We start from the raw sequence: 27126 nt of genomic DNA, 5'->3' as shown, positions 1-27126 counted from the left end.
AGATGTTAGCACTGGAGGAAATTGGATAAGGGGTACACAGAATATCTCTGAATTATTTCTTACAATTGCATGTAAATCTACAATTACCTCAAAATGAAAAAGAGATTAAATTTTCTGCAAGTGACTTCCAGTAAATCCTAATCCGCACAAATGGCTGACAAAATCCTTCCAATGAAAAAGTGACATATGTTTCTATTCTAATATGTATTCTATAATTTAAAAAAAAAAAAAAACTAATCACAAACTTTCAAAGTATTCTTCAGAGCAGATATCCCATAAGCTTTTCTAGAGCCGGAGAAGAAAAATTCACCTTACAATGAGCCAGCACAGTCACTAGACCTATTAGTGGATGAAAAAATGTTTTAAAAGGTCGCTGAATAAATGGCTTTTAATTTAGATAATTTAACAACCAATATGGGGATCATTCTTCTACGAAGAAGCGCTAGTCATTCCCCATTACCCTGTCTGTATTGATATACTATATTTTCAATTTCCATCTTATTTGTACCTTTTCCTGTGAATTTTATTTCTGAGCTTTATTTCTTTTTAGTCATGAGCCTTCCTGCATGAATTTATCATCTTAAGAAGGAGACTCGCTCCCTGGTTGACAGGGCAGCTGCCTCTTCATCCAAGGTGTTTTCTATATTTTTGTGCTGAGCCCAGAACACTAAACTGCTTGAGGAGTCACAGCACACATCCCTCAATTCTGAGCAGGAATCTTTAAATGTGTGGCACCATCAAGAGGCAATAGCTTGTACTGCCACTGTAACAAGGACCTACGGTTGGCTCCCGCGTGTAGAGAAACCTGCTTTTAATAGCAACAGTCACAGACTAGTGTAACAAAGAATTATACGGAGACGTTGGCTCTGTGTTTCTCCAATGTGGGGTCACTAGATTATAGCTAAATGCTACTTTTTTTCTTCCTTCCCATCACTCCTCTATGCACCTAGTGATCCAACTGATGGAGAAGAAAAAGATGTGATAACTGTTTTTAGTCTCAGTTGACTGGGGACAGTGGATACTCTTAATTTGCTAATGATTAATTCCTTCAATATTTACTAGACAACTACATACATGTGACAATTGGCCACTTAAAATACACAGTGAGAACATCTGCAGTTTATTTTCTGATGACCCAAAGTGATCTAACCCGACAGGAGTCTACTTCATACTTCTCACTACTTAGAGATTTAGTCTTATTTTATTAGAAATGAAGGAAGTCTGCGTACAGAATGGACAGTTGATTTACACAGGTAGAGAGCATCACCATTCTAAGCTTGTACTGTCTAATATAGCATAATTATTTTCACTGTTTCATCAAGTTTCCTTTTTTAAGGAAGATTTTATTTATTTGAGACAGAGAGAGCGAGAGAGAGCATGCGTGTGAGTGTGCGGGAGGAGCAGAGGGAGAAGGAAGCTCTCCGCTGAGCAGGGATCCTGATACAGGGCTCGATCCCAGGACTCCGGGATCACGACCTGAGCCGAAGGCAGACGCTTAACCGACTGAACCACCCAGGTGCCCCTCAAAAAGTTTTCTGAACATAAGAAAATTTAAAATTGCACATATGGCTCACAATTATGGCTCTCATTATATTTCTGAGCTAGAACACTGACCATCCAGGTAAAGGCATCAAGGTGAAAGGTACAGAATGGCAGAGAACTGACAGACTGAAATATTAGAGCCAAGGCTTCACCAAAATGAGTCAGTTGAGGGCTTATGCTAACTCTGAAGATTAAATAAACTAATGTAACAATAGACATTCTGAGTCATAATATAGAAAGTGAGTCATAATTTCTAAATATCCCTTTAAAAAGTCTAAGCCACCAAGTTAATTTGGTCAGTAAACCAACCTCTCACCTTCCTGGAGTTTAACTGACCCACTCCCCACTAGTGCAACCATTTTTTAAAAAATTACAACTCTGGGACACCTGGGTGGCTCAGTGGGTTAAGCCTCTGCCTTCAGCCTTCAGCTCAGGTCATGATCCCAAGGTCCTGCGATCGAGGCCCGCTTCGGGCTCTCCGCTCAGCAGGGAGCCTGCTTCCCCCTCTCTCTCTGCCTGCCTCTCTGCCTACTTGTGATCTCTCTCTCTGTCAATTAAATAAATAAATAAAATCTTTAAAAAAAATTACAATTCTGCCAGGATGTAGCAGGGGGAAGGCCACACCAGGAAGAGATCCCTTCCAAGTTTGTGAGACTGGAGAACAAAATAATTTTCAATACTTAAGCTTGCCTTCACATTTCAAACACATTCTTCTCAGGAAAAAAAAAAAAAAGATTAATATTATGGCTAGGTTGCATAAGACGTTCTCTTAACGTTGCCATTCTGCCTCCAACCAAGAAACGCTGTCAAATTCACAATGCAAAAAAAATGTCTGAATGCCCTAATTGTCTTTGGGGTCAGAAATCACAAGGAAGTGCAGGTGGCAAGAAAGCAAGGCACACCTTTGGTTAGAGTGACCTTCACCTAACAAGGCTCACACTTGTCCCAAATGGTTTTTCCTAATTATAAAATTAAATAGCACCAACCTGTTTACTCTCTCATTTTTAAAATGGTATCTGCATCTTACCATTTTAAGATTAGTGAACATATACATTTATTTTATAGAATGCTGTAATTCCTTAAATATCTACCATTATGCTGATATTTACTTTTAGAAATAAAGGTCTCTGGGCTGCTCAACAGTACACAAGCAAGACTCTGGGTCCTACAGCCTTGGCCCCGTATAACCCTGGAGAGCACCAGTTCTTACAAAGAATGCTAAGAAATTTGCAAAATAGAGGAAACCATCTAATTTTCACCTTTTCATTTTTAAATATTTTTTTTTTAAAGATTTTATTTATTTGTCAGAGAGAGAGGGAGAGAGAGCTAGCACAGGCGGACAGAATGGCAGGCAGAGGCAGAGGGAGAAGCAGGCTCCCCGCCAAGCAAGGAGCCCGATGTGGGACTCGATCCCAGGACGCTGGGATCATGACCCGAGCCAAAGGCAGCTGCTTAACCAACTGAGCCACCCAGGCGTCCCACACCTTTTCATTTTTAACTGCATATTGGAAGGGAATTGCCCCACTTCTGGAAGCAAAAGAATGCATTCGTGCTGAGATATTTGCATTCTTTTTCATAGAGCTTCATGGTTACCTGGAATCAAGTGCACAAACTTAAGTTTGGGATGTTTGAGAACAAGGGGAAGAATCTTCGACCACAGAATAAGGAAAGCCAGAATGAATGTCATTAATGGGTATCAAAAATATTCATTTACTCTTTTCAAAAACAGGTGTACAATGCTTATCACACTCTCATCAATGGCTAGGAGGTGGATATACAGCAGAGAAGAAGATCGACACGGTCCCAGCCTCGTGCAATCTAGAAGTCTTCAGCTGTAAAGAGCTTTCAGAGAAGCTACTGGAACAAAATGTCTTCCAAACAGCACAGAACTGCTGACCCAGACATTTCATCTATTCCAATAATAATACCATGGGAATATTAACATCTTCCTTGAAAGAAAGCCAACCTTATCTTCAGGATGGTAGAGCATGTAGAAAGTTAGAAACCTGGGGCTTCATGAGATGGGCATCACATTACAACGCGTTTGAAAAATAAAAGGCAAGTGTGGCCCCACATAGTTCCATTTGGCGACAATGCTATTTACTGAGGCACCACAGAAGACTGCCATCATCCAGAAAGAAAATATTGGATTGCTACAGTGCAATTTGTGGGGAACCACTGGTTCTCCACGATAGCACACAGATGCTTTTGGCATTGTAACCAAATGAAGATTCTTAACAGCACCCAAGTTTGCTACAGAGTTTTTTCATTTTCCCCCCTGTCTTTTTAAAATGTCTTTTCCCTAGACCTTAAGATGCACTAAATGCCATCCTTATATCGATATTACTGGGAGGGAGGCAAATAAGAGGACTAACAGAATATCCTGTCTACTGTACAATTATTCCTCTAGCCTCTAGAAAACTGAAGTGTGTCATAGAATCAGCATCCTAGCCTTCTGGAGACAGCTCATCCATTCATGTCCTCCACTTGGAAAATAGCTGTAACCACCACAGACCAGCCCAGAAGGAGGTCACGGGTCTACGGACTGGAGTACATACATTTCATGTGCACAGAGCCCTCTCAAGACCTCACTTGGACCTGGTAACTCTTAGTTTGGAATATTTTTAAACAAGGCTTAATATCTGGTTTCAAAAATCAAATAATGAAAGAAAAAAGGCTGGCATAATGACAAAGGCAAGAACTGGCAGCTGAGAGCAAGAAAGAAGGAATAAAAATTATGAAAAACCAAACATCTCAAATAGCACAGCAGTTGGAGGCCACTTAATGTAGACTCAAAGTGGATTATTATACTTCATAAATAGGTCCTTGGAGATTCATAATTAGGGTTCAATCTTTAAGACTCAATATAATTACCTTGAGTTTTCAAATAAAGATTGAACAAGTAAAAAAACAACAACAAAAAAATCCAGATGTGGGGTGCCTGGGTGGCTCAGTGGGTTAAGCCTCTGCCTTCGGCTCAGGTCATGATCTCAGGGTCCTGGGATCGAGCCCCGCATCGGGCTCTCTGCTCGGCAGTGAGCCTGCTTCCCCTCCCCCCCTCTGCCTGCCTCTCTGCCTACTTGTGATCTCTGTCTGTCAAATAAATAAATAAAATCTTTAAAAAAAAAATCCAGATGAAACACTAGTATAATCACAGCTTAGCTAAAAAGTACTATAGAAATTATGCTCAGTGAACCAAGCTTATTTGCTCGGTTTCCTCACTAATGAGTTAAATAAATCTTTGGCATCTATTCATTTTATATTTATGTAAGAGTTCTGTTTCTTTTTTGAAAATTATGCTTTGACATTTTGGAGGTACCTGTGAAATGTCCAAGTACACTCGTCTTGTGGGGTCAATTAAATTGCATTTTTCACGAAATAGATCCCAGGGGCTGGAAATCCAGGCACAGCTTCTCTTGGCTCCTGGAGTAAATCCCAGATGGCAGGAGAACTTTACCTTCACTGACTTGCTCTTTTCTGCAGTGTTTGCTTTCCTGGCTGTGCTTTGCTTCTGTTTCTAATTTTTGACCAAGTTTGACCTGGGTTTGGATTTGCACACAAACCAACAGTTATCTCCATTGGTGGCAGTCATGAGTAGGGATCTGGTTTGATGGTCTGGCCACTTGTGATCTGCAGGTAGAACTGAAATTCAACCTTGCTCAGGTGAGACATGACTGAACATTTGTATTTGTTCTTGTTTTAATTTGTTGGTTATTTCGCTTTCTGTGAGTTCAAATCAGGACACTATTTTGTGCCCACTGGAATAGTGAGCAGTCTCTTGAGATATGGAACAAGTAAATTTTATGTTCCAGTATTTACTTTTGATCTGTAGCTGAAGCTATAGAACCAAATTTTAAGTTTTTCATCTGAGGCTCTGTACCTCAGGGGGTAAAAAAAAATCACTGTGTATGAATGAAGTATTTCCCTACTTCTTGAGGATAATAATAAACTAAAATAAAGAACCTCTGTTCTGATTGCTTTAGAGACTAATCAGCATCTAGATAAATCTAACATTTCCAAAATTCTAAGAAAATGCAATGAAATTCTAATAATTAAAATATGTTCGCATTTTAAGAAAAAGAACTGTCCCATCAAAAAAGGCTGATTTCAGAAGCATTTTTTTCCTTAGAAAGCAAGTTTATGTGATCAAAGCAAACTCTCGTACAAGTCAGACTGATTTGACAACCTGGTTTAAAAATCAGCTGTATGTTTTTTCCTTATTTTATCAATGTACGGTATAGTACATATGTAATTTCCTATTTTTTTAGAGTTATTCATTTAACAGAAAGAGAAAGAGCATGAATAGAAGAGGGATAGAAGGAGAAGGAGACAATCCCAAGCAGACTCTACACTGAGCACAGAGCCCAATTGTGTGGCTCAATCCCAGGACCCTAAGATCATGACCTGAGCTGTAACCAAGAGTCAATCCTCAACCGACTGAGCCACCCAGGCACTCCTATAATTTCATACTTAAAATAAGTTTGGATTTATTTTATCACAAAGGGATTAGTTTACCTGAATTTTTTTAAATGTCTTATAATATTAGTTTGCTGAAAAGATAAGCTATGATCACTTCCATATAATGTTTAAGGTGAAGAAAAATATAAAAGTTGTGCTCAACTAAACTGAATTATAATTGTGATACACCTTTTCATATCAATAGTAATCATGTTCTGTGATGTGTCAGTTTAAGCATAATCTCCAATATCTTTAAGTTAGATACTTTTTTTCTTAAAGTATCTGGTTGTTCCAGAATTGACAAAAGACCATGAAGAACAAAAGATGGTGAAAATTTAAAAATTGTAGGTTTGCACAAAGGGAGCTTTATTTGACTTGGTTTATAATACTTGAAATAGTAAGCTATAAAAATGTAATAAAATGTTAAAATTATGGCAAAACTTGCACACTTTGATGGGTTTATTCATAAAGTAATTTTAAAAAACGTAATGCATGACAAATACCTTATAAACATAAAGCTAAAATGCAGTTACCTATATTGAAATGACAGAATGATCTTGGAGAAATCAGCCTATGCTTACAAAAGGTAATAAAAGGTTATTTTTCTACATAACCTGCCCAGGAAAGCAGAGAGATTTGGTATCTCACAGGAGAAACTTTTGTGCTATATCCCTAAATATTTCAAATGAAAGTTCCTCATTTCCTAATGATTTAAGATTTCTTGTTTATTATAAAATGTTGTTGCTTTATTCAGTAGACAAACTGCAAATATTCATTGTTCTCATGCATCCACAATCCTGTATTAGTCACGTAATGGAATCTTCTCTAATTCATATTTGATTTTGCTTCCCAAAATCGGACCTTAAATTCAGGGAAAAAAATTTTTTTTCCAACTTATCTTTTATACATGATCCATCCTTAAGTTTTTCCACTTGATCCCTGGGCAAGCACCAGATTTGTTCCTTAACCTTACAAAAAGAATGTCAGAATTAATTAGGTTTGCTATGCCCCTTATTTATGAATAGCTCAATACCATCAAAAATAGCATAGGAAGATCTGTCAAATCAAATGAGAAGCTCAGCCTTCCCTAGGCTAATTTTGTATGGGTAAAATATTATAATACAAATAATGTTCAGAGATGGCGTACTTTACAGAAAGGTCCTGGGTGTCTGTGAATGTCCTCACGCTCTGTGATACGTTCTCACCCTCTGGGGAAACACTGGTTAAATAAGACCAATGTCCTACACACCGACAGAGGATTTTACCTCTCCTTGCTGATTACTCTTCATGAGCTTAACCACAGATGAACCACAGACACTTACCCTTACCCTCACCAAGTGGTCTCTGCTTTCCTTTCGTGGTTGCTTACACACTCTGCGGCTAGTTACAGACTAGAATGTGCCTTAAACAAAGAGTCTCAGAGCCTTGTAGATAGACCTTTACCAGATACTCTCTTCAATCTCGAGATTTCAGAAACAGACTTGTGAGTAGAGCCTTCTGAGTTCTTAGCTGACACTGCATAGGCAAGCACGAAACAGTACAAGGTGGTTAAACCAGGACTTCTTTTAGTCCATGAATAGATGACTTCATGAAATCAAGCTGATAACCCAAGATGCAAAGGAATAAGAATTCTATAGAACTCACCGAACTGATCCTGGAAATCTAATTTCCATATGTCTCATGGAAAATCATTGGCGTTGTGTGTAATATTCTACTGTCTAAATGGGGTACACCTTTAGCATTCATTTCCATCTATCTCTAACCCTCAATTTAGTTGACTCTGATTTTGTAAACTAAAAGGAAACATTCTTTCAAGGGTAGCTTCTTCTCCTTGGTCCCTTAGAATTTAGGAAGAAATATTTTTCCTAACTCACTTATTTTTTTTTTTTAGTTTTTTATTTTTTTAAGATTTTATTTATTTATTTGCCAGAGAGGGACAGCATGTGAACAAGCAGAGGGAGTGGCAGGCAGAGGGAGAAGCAGACTTCCTGCTGAGCAGGGAGCCCAATATGGGGCTGGATCCCAGAACCCTGGGATCACTTCCCGAGTTGAAGGCAGAAGCTTAACTGAATGAGCCACCCAGTCCCACCCAGTGTCCCAGTCACTTTATTTTTTAAAAGCAATAACATTACTTGCATGGGCCAATAAGAATCTCTCTTCCCTTTTACTGGGATGTAATTAGACAAACGGACTAAGCAACAGGGGCCAAAACCAAAACGTCATATTTAAAAATAAGCCTCATTTCATTGAATATCATAAAGCCCATTATGAAGCAAAAAAGGGATCTAACTTTATATTTGGAGGCAATATCCATAAAATTCTCCCAAGAAATTGAACCAAGACCTAGTTTGTGACTTACAAGGCCCTGACTTGACAGGCAGTAAGGAAGGTCACTTCCTGGATTGTCAGGAACCTTCGTAGATTTGGGGAAACTGGAGGAACAAGAAATTCACCAATACTTAATTAAAAGTGCTAAAGATGAAAACTGGAGGTGATTTTCAAGGTTGGTTTCCTGTCCTTGGAACAGAAGAGGAAATAATAGCATCTCAGGAAGATCACTGGAGTGAGGAAAGCCACTGAAATGCTCTCCTGGATTCCTTAATAAATTATCCAATAGAGCTTAACTTTCTGGCTTCACTAAGAGTAGTTGCTCAGGGATAAAGGGTACAGCCTAGGAGACAGAGTCAATGGCATAGCTTTGTAAGGTGACAGATGGGAGCCACACTTGCAGTGAGCTTAGCCTAAGGTATAGATTTGCAGAATCACTATGTTGTACGCCGGAAACTAACTTACCTAATGTAACTGTGTGTCAATTATACTATAATAATAATAATAATAAAAAAGTAAGAGTTGTTCATCACACTACAGAGCCAGATTTGCTACGCTGCATACAAGAAGGCTTATTCATATGCTAATTAAAACTTCTCCTGAACTGTCAATGAATCAAGCCCAAATACAATGCCTTTTTGTGACCATGAAAAATCTCTGGAAGATTATTTACGATAACAAAGGAAACTGTCATACTGGTGCACCATCTAACAGAGCCACCCAAGGAATACAGAATTTTCTAAGGGTATGCACATTCGTTTGCATTCACTATTACAGGTTAGGCTATCTGCAAGGATCAATACTGACTTATCAACATCTATGAGGGACACAAATGATTCTTTGTGTAAAATTCCAAACAATTTTTGTCCTGGATAGATGCAAATGGTTTCTGCCCATTCAAATCCAAAGGTACGATTTTGTTATCCTGTAGGGCATTACTCAGCTTGGTATGTGATTCAGAAATCTTACTCCAGCATACTTTCTTTTAGCAATGAAAATCCTTTTGATACTCTTATACTTTTGTAAAGCAGCTTTATCCCCTTGCTGCATCCCTCTTTAAGGAACAACTCAGCATTAATATATTAAAGTAAATTCTCACCCTGTTCATCCTAAGAAACACATAGACAAAAGAGTCTATGCTTAAAAGAAAAAGAGTAAGAGTGCAGCACTTTGGAGGGGAAAAAAAAAAAGAATGCAGCACTTTGGCCTCATTCATGAATGGGACTCTCAAGGGATAGTATCCCCCTTTCTTACTGTTTTCAGTATTTCCCACAGTAAGCAAAAATCCATTTTCAACAGAAAAAGACAACTCAAAAAACTTCCCTGGATGTGTACTTGGGTGTCACTGTATGGACTAGGAGACACTGCAGACGGGAGTATGGTGGGGGGGGGGGGGGGAGGTATGTGTATGTGTACAGAGCAGGAAAAAGGCTGAGCAACATTTAGCTGACCTTTCAATTTTCTAGGCCACTTGCTCTACAGAAAAGTTTACTGCCTAATTCCTAAACAGTCGTGATTTCCCCAATTACTCCTATCAGACCATGCCATATCAATTTGATGGCAGCCGTGATACAAATCAGTGTTTACTCACTGTCTTAAAGAAAAGTTTGAAAGACTTATAAGAAATTCAGTAAAATTCACAACCACTTGGTTAGGTTTATCAGGAATCTACCCTTGAGAGGACTCTGCAGAGCCATGTAATCTAACACTAGGTACAGGTAGGCCTTCAAACGCCCCCACACAACCAGCAATAGGGACCGAGAAAGGGAAGGACAGCAGAATTCTAGAAAGGCAAAGCAGTGGCTGGGGCACGTGGAGCTCCTACAGGCCTCCAAGTGTGTCTCCAAGAAGCTGCTCAAGGGAAGAGTGAGGTCAAGTCAGATGAGGATTACCAGTCGCTCCATCTCCTGCTCCCTGAGTCTCTCCTCCCTCTGCCGCCGGTGATAATCCATCAGGTCATCACGGCCGGAAATGGAGCTGATGCTGCTTTTCCTCTCCCGAAGGATGGGCTGGGGAGTTCCTGAGGCCTGTCTGAGGCTCTCCAGGTCTGCATCATCGAACTCGACAGACCCACAGAAGTTCCTCCTGGCGGCAAACACGTCCCCGGGAGGAAACAAGTGCCCTGGGCCGGGCCCAGAGTACGGAGCCCTGTCAAGGTCATCAGAGGTGCAGGAGGAGGTGGAGGCCAGAAGCATCTTCCGAGCCACTCGAGGACTGGCAGGGACGCTGAGGGTGGAACTGACATAAGGATGCCCCTCCGATGCGGAGGGTTTATAGGGTAAAGCCCCTGAGCTCAAAGAAGAAAAATTCAGGTAATTGTCGTTGTCTATGATGCTATGAGGTAGATCCTTTTCCCCCAGTTTCGTTCGTTTGGAATTGCCCAGAGAGTTTCTGGGAGGCAAACTGAGGGGCGTCAGCTGGTTGTCAGTGGCCCTGTGTAACCTGGGGAGAGAGCGGCTATAGGCTCCCATGTGACTCAGGCTGCTGCCTGAATACTTCCTGGTTCTTAAACCGATGTTTTCAGACGCCGGCTCCTTGTGTCGGCTCAGCTTGGGCTGAAGGGTCAGGTTGTCCTGGATGCTCATTTTCCTGGCTTGCTTTGGGCTTGAAGGCATGCTTGCCGCCCCTGATCTGCTGATGGGAGAAGGGCCAGTGTCGCTCAGGGAACTTCCATTCCACATGGTCAGGAGTGAGCCAGACGCCTTTCGGCCTTCCAGCCCCCCGAGGAAGTAGACATTGTCATGGGATTTATTCCTTAAGCTGTATTTGGAATAGGGAGGCTTCTCTGCAAGCCTCAAGGACCTTTCGCTGTCCCGGCCAGTATAATGATCAAAGTCCGCTTTCCCAAGTGGGTACCCACTGAGGGAGGGGGAAGTGCTGAGGAGAGGGGTGGGCGGTTTCATGGAAATACTTTTGTCAGTTCCATCACAGGAGAACTGCTTGCTTCCCTGGATTTTGGCCAGCGAGGGGCTGCTCCTGACATTGGATCCCAGAGGGGAAGGGCTTCTCTTAGCAGCCACAGGCTGTGAGAGGGTTAAGTAAGAGCCCGAATAGTCTCCATTGGCTTTAAACCTCAGGCTGGAGGAATATTTCTTCGGGCTCAGGCTCTCCATCATGTTTGGGGAATTGTCCTCGAGGGAATTTGCCACAAAGCTGGCCTCTAAGCTACCATTCTGTAAATCGAGCGGCTTTTGCTTGTGGCTGTGCTCCGCCATGATCTTGTCGGAATCTGTAAAAGGGGGGAAAAAAAAGAAGGTTTTACTTAGCAAAGAAGATTGAAAAAGACCAAGTACTTGTCAGCCTACATCTGAACAAACAGCCTTGCCCTCTGATGTAATTAACAAACATGATGTAATCAACAAACACAAACCCTGTTTTAGTAATAAATCTCATTAAACTACTGTAAAATGAAGAACCATAAAGAACACTGATCTGGAGCAGGGGGCGGCGGGGCCACCTGGGTGACTCTGTCAGTTAAGCCTCTGCCTTTGGCTCAGGACATGATCCCAGGGTCCTAGGATCAAGCCCCACGTAGCGCTCTCTGCTCAGTGGAGAGTCTGTTTCTCCCTCTCATTCTGCCACTGCCCCTGCTTGTGCTCTTTTTCTCTCAAATAAATAAATAAAATCTTAAGAAAAAAAACCACTGATCTGGGATGCTTTTTGTACAAAAGAAAAATAATTCGAGAGGCCATCGATGATATTTGAGAAAAACAAATGCCTAACAAAGTACAGGTGAGGTTCTTCCATAAAAAAGACAATTTCCTGTTAGTGTCCTGGTCCTCGATGGACCACCTGCTTCCTGAGCAGCAGGCAAATACCCAGCGTGGTGATGCAACGCACCCTCCTTTGAATGTCTCTGTTAGAATCATGAACTGCTCAGAAGTACAGTCCTGCAGAGACAAAATTCACATTCTGGCACACAAAGAAAGTTTCACGTTACATACTGATCAGTAATGTGAGGGTCAGAAGATGACCCTTTAAAGGGGTTGTGAGAGTCACGTTCTCAATAAAGATGTCATAAAGTTCATGCACCCATCAGAAGAAGGCAGGTAATCGAGGAAACAGAGAAAACAGGGTTCCCAAAACTATTGCCATGTCAAGGTCAGGAAGCAGGATTTAAAACCTGAAACTGAAGTATTCTTCAAGTTCCAGGTCCCCTAAATGAATCATGTTCATCCTTGATCTCACACTCTCGCCTCTTGTGGAAACACTTTTCTCTCTTCTTTGTACCCATGTGAGCCCACCCATTCTTCATGGCTCAGATTCGGATTCTATCCTCCATGCTTACAGTTTCTTTAAAAACGTATGCACCCAGAAGAGTATTTTTGGACTCTAGTTTGAATTGCATTAACTTAAGAAACTAAAGTTTTAGGTTATGAAAACATACTTTAAATACAAATTATCACTGCAAATGAGAAGGCTTGTGTTTGTACCTGATAAAAATATGTATTCTGCAGATTATCATCAAAGCAAAGACACAGTTTTAAACACTCTCATTGAACTCAGGCACTGCTGAGATCATCCAACACCTCAGGCTCCTCAGACTTACAACTCTGGTCTCTGTATCAGCAGAGTAGCTCATGGTGAGTAACCAATTTTATAATGTGCTTGTTTCCATAACGATACCACAAATTCAAGGAAGAGGGGTAAGTGTAGTACTCCATCTCATCTCCAACCTCTCCTGACTCCCACAGACCCACTGGTGAGACAATCAATGAACACTAGTTTTCAATTTCTGTCACAGCCTTCCCCCCACATCCTAGCCAGAGATCAGGGACTTTGCCTTCCTTGCTCAGCTTTGCAGACTTCCTCAGCAGATTCACGCAGTAGAGTAGGGATTGGCTTCCTATCCAGGCTGGGACCAAGAAACAGTCTGGGTGCTTAAATCCTAGATGGGCTAAGTACTGATCAACTTGTAAAGCTCAGCTTCCCCCAACAAGCTCTGCTTGGGGTTCTCTACCCTCCAGCCCAAATTCCTGCCCTGAGGGATTAAAACCATGATTATCTTTTGGAGCAGACCTTAAAAAAAAAAAAAAAAATTGAGATTCTCCTTTAGAACTGCCTCCCAGATGGAATCTGGTCCTGCAATCTGGACTTTGTCAGGTCTTTCAGTCTTCAGGGTCAGTGCCATCTCTGCTCCCAAGCCAAACATCCCTTTCAGCAATTGTCTATGACCACCAGCTATGACCTTGAAAGCAACACGAGCCTGGTTTCAGACACACCTCCCTCTGTCCCCTCAGAGGACTGAAACCAAGATGACCTCCAGTCATGCTCCCCTCTGTTCTCAATGGACTTCTTTCCACTTGGTCTGCCATGCTGAAATTTCAGCAAACCTTGGCCAATTCCCTCAAGTTAAATATTTCCAAATTGAAGAAACAAGGAAAAAGGGGGCCATGAAGACATTACAGTGCTATCTATTATGGGGGGGGCAAATAACCCAAATATTTATTTTATTTTATTTCAGCTTTATTGAGGTATGACTGACAGATAAAACTGTAAGATATTTAGAATGGACACTATGGTGATTTAATATACATTATGTTATGAATGGCGTCTCACCATCTGGTTAGTTAACACATCCATCACTTCACAAACACGTGTGTGTGTCTGTGCTTTGTGAGAGAGAGAGAGAACATTCAAGTTGTAAATGAGTTGGCACAGACTTTCAGCTACAAGATGGGTATCTGAGGATCTAATGTAAAACATGGTGACTACACTGTAGTCGAAAACACTGTTACATCACTGAAATTTGCTCAGAGAGTAGAACTTAAATGTTCTCAGAAATACTTCACTTTTAAGTCGATTAGGTTCTCATTTTTCCAAAGCTCTTGTCCAATTGTTGAGCCAGATATTAACTCTTCTAAAAAAGCTTCTTGGTCAGACTAACTTAATATGTAAATATTTGATGACTTTAACATTTTCCCCAGCTCTTCTTCTTAATGACTCAGGCAAAGTGTTAAATCATGCAAATGTACCCATTCCATACTCTAAGCATCTGAAAAACTAGAAAATCAAACACAATGTCTTCCCTAATATGAGTAAAGTGAACAAAGTGGTTACAAGACAATTCTCAGAAGTCTGCTGAACATAGCTTGTAAAGTAATATTAGCATCCCCATCTTCTAAAAAATGTAGTTAACATACTGGGTATTTACCCCAAAGATACAGATGTAGTGAAAAGAAGGGCCATCTGTACCCCAATGTTTATAGCAGCAATGGCCACGGTCGCCAAACTGTGGAAAGAACCAAGATGCCCTTCAGCGGACAAATGGATAAGGAAGATGTGGTCCATATACACTATCGAGTATTATGCATCCATCAGAAAGGATGAATACCCAACTTTTGTAGCAACATGGATGGGACTGGAAGAGATTATGCTGAGTGAAATAAGTCAAGCAGAGAGAGTCAATTATCATATGGTTTCACTTATTTGTGGAGCATAACAAATAGCATGGAGGACATGGGGAGATGGAGAGGAGAAGGGAGTTGAGGGAAATTGGAAGGGGAGGTGAACCATGAGAGACTATGGACTCTGAAAAACAACCTGAGGGTTTTGAAGGGGCAAAGGGTGGGAGATTGGGGGAGCCAGGTGGTGGGTACTAAGGAGGACACATATTGCATGGAGCACTGGGTGTGGTGCAAAAACAATGAATACTGTTATGCTGAAAAGATATAAAAAGATAAATTAATTAATTAGAAAAAAGTAGTTAACAGTATATATATTTGAAGTGGTTCTGCTTACTGTGTGGAAAAATCTAAAATCCCAGCAGAAAGTTCTAAGTACTTCATTCATTCAATGGTTCTCAGGTGCCCACCATGTATCAGATATTGACTTAGGTATTAGTGGCCCTGGCGAACATTCCTGTTCTCCTCCTCTCAGAAACAAAGAGGTGTGGCTCTTGCTCCCAGGGTCATAGGCGTGTATGGCTATGTCTCCTAAGAGAAAGTGACATGTCAGTTCCAAGCTGAAACATGAAGGGCTGGGGCATGATTCACTCTTTCCACCCCCTGCCAAGATGCCTAGCATGCATCCAAGTTTATCCAGACTTTATTAGCCTATACCCCTCAATAAGGACACCGTGAAACAGGACCCTTGCCAACCCAAGACTGTCTTAAGCCACTGAGATTTGGGGGTTGTTAGCTACTACGAGGGTGTTAATCTTCCTTAAGTTCTTACCATAAACTAGGCTTTCAGCTGGCCACTGGGAAGTATGTGGTCATAGACCACTTCCTGCCTTTACACAGTTTATGATCCAAAGAGAAAGACATTTGTATGAACAAATGATTGCCATACAGTGTGATACGTGCCTTTACAGAGAACTGACTGACACACTGGTAAAGGATAAAACCAGTAAGAGTGGGGAGTCTATGGAAAACATGGTAGAAAGAAATGACAACAAAGTTTAGTCGCACTGAAGGAAAGGGAATCTGATGAGTACTATCTGATGGTAGCATAAGACCACTTCTACACCTAAAATTCTGTGTTTTTAAGGGTATAAACAAACTCCCATGCCCATCAGAGGTTATGCTACTTGCACACACAGCAAATATCCTGTCTCCGACGGAATTAATAACAAAAATTGTGTAAGGAAAAAGATACGGTTATTTTCTGTATTATGCTCCTTTTTGAAAAAAAAGTCTAGTACGTAACTCTGCTAAGATGAACTGTATTTAATAATGATGCATTTCTCTCTCATAGTAATCTAAATCCTTACCCCTCTCCACCACCGTGTATGATATGCCCTCAAGGGTCCCAGCCATTTGCCTACCCTAAGAGTGGTTTAAATTGGAAAGCAACCTTCCAACCATTTAGGATATTTTAGACAAGGCTACAAAAGGAAATCCACGAGATATTAGAATAGACAAGAAGAGAATTAAAGTCAGTTAGTGGGGAGACTTTGGTTTTAAGATAATGTATACAAAATGGGAAACAGAGCTAATTTAGAAGAATTCCCACAATGTGCAGAGACAGCAATCCTGAAAGCAAGCCAGAGCACACATGATTAAGTGGAAGTCAAAAATTAAACAGCGAGCCCAAACACTGCGTTTTAAATATTTACTCTGTGAACAGCACAGAGCTGAAGGGTTTAACACCTCAGGTCAAAAATGGATATTTAAAAGTTTAATTTTCTTAAAGAGTATAGTTTTTCTGTTTTCTCCTAATAAAACTGGTCAGGTCACTATGTATAAAGCAAATAAATTCTATTTTGGTATGGGAAACAAAAAAGCTTAATTTTTGACTCAGCCATCTAAGATGATGATGTCATTTCAGATGATAAACTATATTACTATATTTGAACTTGTTTGCAGTTGCAAATGCTACTTAATAACCCAAATAAAATACTAACAAATTCTCTTCCCTCTTCATTTGGGGAAATAAAACGAGAGAATACCAAACTACTACAGACCTCTCACTGCATTATGGGGTGCTAACCCTTGATACCCCTCACCTCCTCACACAAGCTTTTCTAAAAATCAAAAAGTGTGATTCTTAAACAGTTTGGTTGGCCCAACAAAATGCAATACCAAAATACTGCAACATAGTAGTTGCTGAAAAGATCAGATTTATAGACTCTGGGGAAGAGGCAAGCAGGACATTTGCAAATAAGAAGCCATATCTGAGAAACATGCAACATTTCTCCCCCATACATACATACTTGTAGGGGAAAGTCAAGCATGATGTGGATGGAAGAATGTTCCAGAGAGTATTTGAAGGGATATTCATGTTTGATACCCCAGTTTTTCAGTTCAATCTCACTGGGTCTGTTAAGGTTACGTAAACATTTGGCTGTACATGTAAAAATTTATCACCAAATACAAATACAGAACTGACTCATTTTCCTGAAGTTTGGTTTACCTGCCCTAGCTGAGTGCATCTGTATACTTGTCTCAACTTGGTATCTTTTAATTCTACCAATCAATTCAACTCAAAAGGTAAAGAATCAGCTGGTGCCCTTTCTGAGCTTGGGAGTGACAATCATGGCATGACACCTTTCTCCTTCCCTAGTTCCAGAGTATTCTCTTCATTGCAGTTGAGATTACGTAAGTGGAGGTTTAGAAATGGGGAAAGCACAGGAGGACGGAGAACGGTATCCAGCATGTCCTTTGAAGGAGGATGAAAGCGTGAGCAAGGAGGGGAGAGGCCGGAGGGTAGAGAACCCAGTTGGGAGAGTTTGGGTTTAATGAATTCCCTGGAAATGAGGGAAGGATTGTTGGGACAGGAACACTGCAAACAGAGTGCATCAGAGACCACAGCTGAGGAAGAGCTAGGATGGTGGCAGGTAAAAGGAAAGTGTTGTCAAAGTGGCAAACGAGAGGGAGGGCATGGCGGAGAGAGATCTGCATTAACATGTGTAAAGGGGGAGGCAGACTCATTTTCCAACCTAACATGTGTAAAAGCAGAGGCAGGTGAGGAAGACTCATTTTCCAACCTGGCTTCTGGGTCTACACTGATGTGTTTATTTTGGGTTTCCTAAACATCTTATGCAAACAAAAAGAAGTCTTAGGGGAATTATAAAACGACTGCGTTGTTATTATAGAAGCAAGAGTCATGAGGGCTTTAGAAACTGTGTCTATTACATGCATATCCACAGAATGGGCGTGGAGAAGGGGAGAAGGCATCTGGTGCCCGTCTGAGAGAAAAGACAACACCGGGAAGTCTAAACAGGAAAGAAGTTAATGTGTGTTAAAATGTTTGGGCTTACTTTCCAATCCATAAATTTAATCCCCCCAGAGCTCCTGTTATTTTATCACCTGGAATGTACATCAGCTCACTGTCAATTAGAAAATGCCAGAAGTCATGAAGTGCTCTCCCGAAGATTGCATAGAAACTCACAGCACTTTTTCCTTAGAGAAGAAAATTACATGAAAAACTAATCTCGAGGATCGTGTTGGTAAGTTTCTTGGTAGCTCCTTTCCTCTCTGACACACAGTTCTGGCATCTGTTTTGAAACAAGGGTTCTCCAGCGTCCTTAACACTCAGTAACAATACAGTGAAGCTGACCCCGTTGAAACTGTGTCACCAGCTGTGAATTTATGGCCCTGCAATGGCCAGCGCTGGAGGGATTTAGGTTTCAAGAGGCTGAAAACACACCCAGAAAGGTAAGTTTTTTTTTTTAATATTTTATTTATTTATTTGACAGACAGAGATCACAAGTAGGCAGAGAGGCAGGCAGAGAGAGGAGGAAGCAGGCTCCCCGCTGAGCAGAGAGCCCGATGTGGGGCTCGATCCCAGGACCCTGGGATCATGACCCCAGCCGAAGGCAGAGGCTTTAACCCACTGAGCTACCCAGGCGCCCCCAGAAAGGTAAGTTTTAAGAAACAAATTAACATAAAGTGTGTGTTGTGTTGCATTGCACTGCCTTGCGTTGTGTTGTGTTAAGGGAGAAGGACTTACACTCTGGTCCATATAAATGCAGTTATCCAGAAACCCAAAACAGTTTGGAGGGGTCCTTAACTATATGATGCATTACTTGTCGTCTGACACTGTCATGCACAGACACTTCTTAGGGTCACCCAGAAGGGCAGGGATTCATCAATGGAGGACTGGCGGAGCAGGGCAGACCATGGGAGAGTGGAGACTGTTTCATATAGCTGGGGAGAGGTGAGGATTATGGAAGCAAACTCCGAAAAAAATAATAACCCTCCAAGATCAGGAAGGTATCAATTAAAATTTCTACCTTATTAAAAAGTTTGAGTCTCCACTGTACCCTACACAGGCCCATGGAGATTGGGGGCTGGCTCAGGGCACCTCTGCTGTCGCAGACCGTGGCTGACGCTGGTGTTCAAAGCTCTCCCAGAACACTGGTGGTCTAGGGGCTGGTCTCTTTCAGCGCTGATGTTTACAATATGGCGAGGTTATAAATAAAGCAAGCACTGATGACATGTAATTGAATTCAGACACCAGTTTAGAGCAGTCCCTCAGAAGCAGTGCCATTCTCTACAGGAATTCTGGGGAGGAGGGGTATTCCTGCGGCAGCAGATGGGGCCGGAGGGGGAGCTTTGAGAGGACGAAAAGGGAAAACCGGGAAATCTATTTCAGCCTCAAACTCCAAGCTTAAGAATGGAGAACAATGGATACAAAACCTCCTCTTTTTCCACTCATCTCAACAAGAAAACATGATGTGTGGGGTCGGGGGGGCAGTGGCTAAAGAGAAGCTTCAGGAACAAGCACTTCCTTCTCTAGCCATATTCTTATTTCAGGACTCCGAAAGCAGCCATTTCCCCCACTTCCTCCATCCTCTGTTATCCAAACATCATCCTCATTGAAATCAGTCCTCTTCGCTCTCCCTTTCGCAAACATACCCTCCTTTTGAACAAATATTTCCTTTCATCACTAAATCCTCCTTGGCCTCCTCCATCTCTGCAAAAAAGCCTCACCTCTCCACTCAGCCCTACACCCACAGGCAAACACCTCCTCCCGGCAAACATCCCCAGACCCTGTCTGCTCCACAGATCGCCCTCCACACACAGTGTCTGCGAGCATCCTGAAATCATCGTCTCAGCACTCATCTCCTCATCCACCACTCCCCCCATCCTGCGTCCTAAACTCTGCTCCTTTAAACTCTTCCTCCTCACTCAAGCTTTTATATCCCAGTGCAGAGAAGAAAAACACTTCTAGTAGTAGACCGAGTACCCTTCTTGTTTTTTTTGCAAATAAACAGAGAGGCGGGTAGATTCCCACTCCTCTCCCCTTGCACCATGTTCTTCGTCATTTAAAGATCTGCCTATTTCGGGGCACCTGGGGAGCTCAGTAGGCTAAGAATCTGCCTTCTGCTCAGGTCATGATCCCAGAGTTGTGGGATCAAGTTCCACTTCAGGCTCCCTGCTCAGCGGGGAGTTTGGTTCTCCCTCTGACCCTTACCCCACTCTTGTGCTCTCTCTTGCTCTCCCTCTCAGATAAATAGATTAACTCTAAAAAAAAAAGGTGGAAAAAAGGGTCTGCCTATTTGAACGAAATCATTATTATTCATTAGACACACACACATAGGTTGATAATCTCAAAGGAGGATATTTTCATCTTCTTGTAAGATCCAAAAAAAAAAAAAAGCAGTCCCACAGGAATTAATGTATTTTGAATGGCAGAGTAAGGAGACTCTTTTGTCTCTGCAGATGGAACCCATTCACAGGTGGCTGTAAATCTTAACCGCGGGCAGTTATGCACCCACACTCTCACAGCCCCGCATGCTTCCCACATGCCCACGGCAGCAGGAAACACATGAAGGCTCGCCGGGATTGCCAGGGGAGGCTCCCCAGAACTCAGACAACTCAGGGCCCCCTTGCAACTGGCCGGCTGGCAGGGTGACCCACAGCCGGGCCGGGGAGAGAGGTGAGGACCATGGAATGACTGACATGACTTCTCAGGACACCGATCACACAGTTTCTCTCTTGGTCCGCTTTGGTTTTGCTTTTGAAGTTTGGCTACTTCTTGAGTCACCTAAGCAGTCAGGGAAACCATTAAAGAAAGATCAGAAGCATCAAATACTCCTGGAGGGAGGACAGAGCACAGATGGGAGTGGTGAGCGATGAGAGGTAATGAGGACATTTAATGCAACTGGAAGGAGTGAGGACACAAAGTTATAAGGAGTTCCAGCTCCTTCCTATCACAATAAAGGAGGCTAACCCCACGTCACCGATCCCTTCTGTCATCTCTCGCTGTACTGAAGTCTAAGCTCTGTCCAAAAAAGAACTCCCCATGGTATTCCAAGGTTCCTAAAAGTAATCACAACCAACAGCAATAGCCCTACTTCAAATGAGGATCTTTATCTCCTGTATCAGAGGCTATTTTCTGGAAGTCTAGAGTGTTTTATGGGAATAAAAATCTTAGAGGACTGCTGTGAAGAGTTTTAGTAAAACATCAAGTAGGCGGATTTAAATAAAAATTTGTGCGGGGGCGCCTGGGTGGCTCAGTGGGTTAAAGCCTCTGCCTTCGGCTCAGGTTATGGGATCATAACCTGGGATCAAGCCCCCTATCGGGCTCTCTGCTTAGCAGGGAGCCTGCTTTCCCCTCTCTCTCTGCCTGTCTCTCCGCTTACTTGTGATCTCGGTCTGTCAAATAAATAAAATTAAAAAAAAAAAATGGGGGCAAGTCCCTTCAATGAGACTTCTTGGTACGAAATTTGATATATTCCTTAGAATCTCCAAGGAATTCGGCAGCATGTTTCCTGTGACAGCTCTCTCCAGCGGGTGAGGAAGGCAGGCAGGAGGGAGGCCACAAAGCACAAACAACCTCAAAACACAGATGGGCCATTCAGATTCTCTTCCCACCCACAAAATCCCTGACTCGTACCTAACTCCTCAAGATGTGACTTTTATCGGTTAGATTCACATCAGTGTTCATGCCATTATTAAGGTAGCTTTAGCAATATTTTAAAAAAGGGACAATATTAATGCAATAAACATTTACATACATATATTATAAATTCAGTTCAACACAGTGACGTGATAGGAAAGGTCTCTAATTAAAAACATGCTGTCTCTGATTACAGAAAACACGAGGCCGAGGAAATATAATAACCACCACAGAGATGCTATCACTTAAATCTAGAATATGGGAAAGGCTACAAAACAACAACAACACATCCCAGTATCTTCAACCAGCATATGGCAAAGGAAAAAAAAAAAAAAAGGACAAGAAAGAGAGGGAGCTGTTCTGGATTAAAGGAGACTTGGGAGACATGCCAATTAAATGTAATGCATAGGCCTTATTTGGATCTCGTTTTGAACAGTCCAATTATTAAAAAAATTTTATGAGACAAAAAGAATCTGGACAGTGACTAGAGAATAGATGATACTGTAAATGCTATTTTTTTAGGTGTACTAATGATATAGTTATTTTTTTAAAAGCCCTAATCGCTTCGAGTTATTTTAAATTATTTATGAACGAAATAGTATAGTGTTTAAAATTTGCTTTATAACAATCCATGTTTTGGGGGAAGAAGTAAGGTCTACAGATGAAGTAAGGTTAGGATCACATATGGAGAGTACGTGAGATTTCACTGTATTATTCTGTTAACTTTTGTGTACGCTTAAAATTTTCCATAAGAAAATATTTAAAATGTAAGATGTATGCATTTTGAAAATCAATATGAATAAAAATATATGAACATATATTGACTTAAAAAATTACACTGGTTCACCTTACAAAGCATCATGGGGTCCTATCAGTGGCTCCTACCTAATTTTTTTAAAGTATGAAATATTAACCCTCTATCATATTGAAGCTATTAAAATTAGCTCTTAAAAGCTGATTTTTTTTAAACACATGGGGTAAATTTGAAAAAAAAAAATGCATTGTCCAGATTCCAAGGGTCAGGCGGTTACATTCAGAATGCGTGCTAGATAATGCTAGATGCAGTAACTAAATTTCACCACTAAGTGTGCCCAAAGAAGAACCATCTCTTCAGAAAGTTAAAATGTAGAAGTATTCACAAAAACTGCCAACCTTGCTATTATCTTGAAGAATGTGAGCCTCAAAAAAACTTTAACACACACACACACACATACACACACAAGCCTTATTACAGATTTGTGCTAAGAGAGACTGACAAGCTTTATAGATAAATTAGGTTCCTCCCTTTTTGAAAGTGAGAGAGTTAGAAGAAATTTAGACTCATATTTTTCAGAGTTCTTTATAGAATCCTAAAACAGTTTCAGGTCAGGATGAAGATTCCTGAAATTTCCCCTCCCCCGAAATCCAAAGTTTCCAGATGTTTCTTTTTTTTTGATCGTTGGTATAATTCATCCCTGGGTTGAGTGATTCTGACTATAACCCTGGAAGAGTCCTCCTCTGTCATGTTATCACCACAGTGAAGATAAAACCAGAGAAGTGGGGGGACTCGGGAAATAGCTAAACTGGGGGTCATGCGTGTGTGTGTGTGTGTGTGTGTGTGCGCGCGCGCGTGCGCATGTGTGCGTGTGTGTGTGCGCGTGTGTGTGTGTGTGTGTGTGCAGCTTACTTCAGATTCATGTCCCAAAGCAGAGGGGTCCTCCAGGAAAAAGCATCCTTCAACTCAAGGCCAATTCCGAGCAAGAAAGATATTGACCTTAGGATCATATTGGGATAAAGATGCTCTCTCTTGATCCTGAAACCACCATTGGGGACTTGAATTGGAAGCTGGGAGTCTAAGGGACCAAACTTTGATCTTTTCACCACCCTGTCCACATTCCGGTCTACTGATCAAAATGCAATCTCTTAAAGCGTCATCTTTTAATCTTCCAAAGTAACATTCCCTAAATCCCAAAACACTACATTCCCCATTCTCTGACCCAAAATTTATGAACTGGGAATGGTCAGAGCTTAAGTAGGCTTAAGAGAGATAAAACAAACACAAGGTAACCACATCTTCCAAAGTCGTGTTTTTCCCTTCAACTCAAAAACTGAGCAGATGGATTTCAAAAATGCCGTAAAGTAAACAAAATGAAATGGTCATGACACCATCTCCTCATTACTTAATGGTGGATTACGCAGAGTGGGTATTATAAGACACTGCTTTATTATAATAATAAATAAAGACCATTTATTGCTTGGGAGGGAAAGAGAAAGGACTTGAACCAGCAGAGATCCATAATCAACTAACTAAATTCAATTTAATCAATGCTGTTGTTTATAACTGTGACCAAAAGACCTAATAAAGGAAATGGTTTCATTAGGATGTTATTTTTTTTGTAATGGCCAATCTAGTACAGAGAACATTGGACAGGCTGCCAGGAGCATGAGTCAGGAGACCCGTCCTAGTCCTGGTTCTGCCAAAATCTCCAGCAGAAGCACGAGCTGGAGCAAGTCACTTTGCCTGTCTTCACCTTGTCTTAGCAGAGGCTTCCCGTATTTAAAATGGTAAGGGCAACCTGAATGTTCTTCCTGCTCCAGCTTTCTGGACTCACAGAGATGCTGGTTCAGTAACACAGGAGTGCCAGTTCTACAACGCAGGAAATGGAAATGACCACAGAACAGAAACATGTTTTAGTGATAAGGTGGCAGCTACCTAACTGGGAAAAACTTGCCCCCACGCTGTGGCCCGTGACATTCCAAGGGCATGGTACATTGTTTCAGCATAACATAGTGGGAAAAAGGCCCAGTCAGAGCTATGTTAATACAATATCATAGGGGTGTTTGACTCAGCATGATGTATAAGAAATACTTGCTCTGCATTCCCATAGCTTGCCATTTCCTTAAAAAATCTTAAGCTGTTTTCGAAAACCTACTTCTACGATGATGTAAGCAGCGTGGCAGCCAGACATCACTTCCCAGTCTCCCCTGAGTATCTATTGGCTCTGAAGCACTATTCATGCTGGGTCTGAACTGGTCAAAAGAACACAGGAGCAGGCTTTCCTTCGCTTGTAACTGTTCTTGCTTTAGTACTACAGTGGTCAAGAAATACATCTAGGAATAATCTTGTAACCTTTAGCTTTTTGCTATTCCATATGCTAATTCCACAAGCATACTGCCATCTGGAGAAGTCACACACAATGTGCAAACCAAATATTCCAAGATGATCAGCACTAATTTCCGCAGAACTCCAGAATTAGCAGCAAGTCTGAGAAAAGGCCGACCCTGCTTGAGGTAACGATATTAAATATTGGCATGCACAAACTTTTCCTTTCCCTTAATTTGTAAAGTAAGAAAAAGCAGTTTGTCTAATAAATCAACTTCTACACACTAACCAAAACGTCTCTTATAAAAAAAAAAAACCTCTCAAAAACTTTTCCATGGGCCTTATCTTGCACTCTAGATCTTACTTATCTGTTTCTTTGTATAGCAAGCTTCTCCAATCCCTGGTTTTCCTGTCACATCTCAATAAAATGATTTTTAAACCTGGATTTCTTTTCTATTATTGACCATTAGCTGCTACAGCTATAGTCACATGTAAGAAACATCCCTAAATATCATGAAAACAACTGTGTGTATATTAACCCCTAGAAGATTCAAATCCTGTGTGATGGAGACAAGTTCTTATCTGTTTATCCTGAAGGGATCTGACAACCTGAGCTACCATATTTGGTCTCATTCACTTTCAAAAGATGAGTCATGTTACTCAAATGCCAATAAATATTTCCAAGCAACAGTTATTTAAAAAAAACAAAAACAAAAACAAAATAAAAAACAAAGCCAACTCACATCTTCTCCTCCCATCGTCTGAAAAAAAAAAAAAAAGTAAAAAAGGGGGACTATGGGAGGGGCTGCTGCTGTTCTTTATTGTGGCACCTGCAGGCAGCAGACCCCTTAAAAAGTCCTCACTTTCAAATCATTTCTAAATATTCTACTGTGTGCTTGGCCTTGAGGTGTACCCACTGGCTCCCTGTTGAAATAAGAAGCACTTAGCACAGTTCAGAGTTCCCACCTCTCCCAAGAAAGGCATATGAAAAAAAATTTTCTCTAATGCCCAAACCTCTGAAACTAGAGGATTATTAACTACCACGGCAGGACCACTTAGCACACAGAACTAGAATCCGTAATCACAAGCCTAATGACTAAACGTAGAAATGTAAATGTTAGCATACAAATGTTTGTCACTGATCAGGCCATATGGACACGGCTCTTCTGATAATTCAAAGCTCACTGAGATAACCCCTTTCTGTAAGCAGCCATTCACAAGTGCCCTGCTTTTTAAACTCTCCTAAGAAATTAACAATAGCTTTATGCTACTATCGTGTTCTTCCCCATTAGGTAAACAGATGGAGTGGTACAGACGGGGGGTATAAGAAAGCACAATGGCACAGGAGTTAGATTTGACTTGCAGGTCCTGCACTATTCAGGCAAGGTGAGTGCATCATGGGCAAAGGAGTCGGAGAAGAGGATTTCTTTTTATTTCCAGGATAGTTTTGTCTCCCTTGCCCAAAGGATAGCCGAGCTCCTAACCCAAGCCCTATGCAATCACAGTTATCATAGATAGCCATTCATCATGTGAATTTCCCCCCAAACTGCCCCTATGTGTGCTCATTTCCTTATATGCCAGGTGTCTTTTTAAACCCCATACTCAGGAGGCCGCTCTCATTTCCCTTCTGTCCAAGACAACTCTATCCATTCATGTACTCTACTCTTAACCCCTAAGGCAGGAAGGGACCAAAAATCTCAAATGTTCTGTTTTGTACCTGGATTCAAAAGCAGCATCTGCTGTGTTTGTAAAACCATCTGTTGCCCACTTTACTGTGGGAAGGAGGGTGCAGGCATCAGATGTGGAGTGTCACAGGTCACACAACGGAATGATCTCCTTCTTCGGGCCAGAGATCTGATCCACTGCCTCCATGGCTGACGCTACTCTTCTCCAATCAAGAGTTTATTTATTTCCTCATGGAGAATAGTACCGCTAAACTCCAAACTCTCACGAAGGGTCAGGTCCAGGATTGCGGTTTTTTTGTCTGTTTGTTTATTACAGTTGCTTGAATTTCAATTTCTAAATTCTCTAATTCTGGGTTATACCTAGAACTACATCTGCCACAAACTCACTTGAGACCTTATGAGTCACTAATCTCTGGACATGTCTGTTTTCACATCTATAAAATAAGAAGGTTGAACTTGGTGATCTCTGAGGCTCCCTTGTGCCCTAACACTCCCAAATTCTGTGATTTTTAAATGAACTCCAAGTTGCCCGTGAACACAAATTCCTTCACATCTTTGGCATACTGAGGCTCTTAATGCCAAGGGTGAAAGCATCTGGTGCTGAGGAAAAGGCTCCTATGACATGGTCTCTTTGTGTTTAACTAGAACACAGTTGGTTTCTTGAAGAGCCAAAGTAGACTAAGATCCTTAATCTTATTAACATATGCCCATGAGGTAATGAGCTAGTATTTTAGAGTATTA

The 27126-nt window shown here is 41.3% G+C and overlaps 1 protein-coding gene across 24 annotated transcripts in view; it reads right to left on the bottom strand.

Annotated features, from left to right (window-relative positions):
- Positions 1–27126, bottom strand: part of PHLDB2 (pleckstrin homology like domain family B member 2) — a 219602-nt gene that overhangs the window by 75480 nt on the left and 116996 nt on the right. For all 24 annotated transcript variants that reach the window (XM_047724468.1, XM_047724331.1, XM_047724355.1 and 21 more), the window contains one exon: positions 10221–11557. In XM_047724468.1, coding sequence (XP_047580424.1) covers positions 10221–11557 — 1337 coding nt within the window. The remainder of the gene's footprint in view (positions 1–10220; positions 11558–27126) is intronic.

The sequence above is a fragment of the Lutra lutra genome, chromosome 1, assembly GCF_902655055.1.
Source record: "Lutra lutra chromosome 1, mLutLut1.2, whole genome shotgun sequence".
Lineage (NCBI taxonomy): Eukaryota > Metazoa > Chordata > Mammalia > Carnivora > Mustelidae > Lutra > Lutra lutra.
Note: the sequence above shows the minus strand (reverse complement) of the source record. Positions and strands in the feature narration are given on the sequence as shown.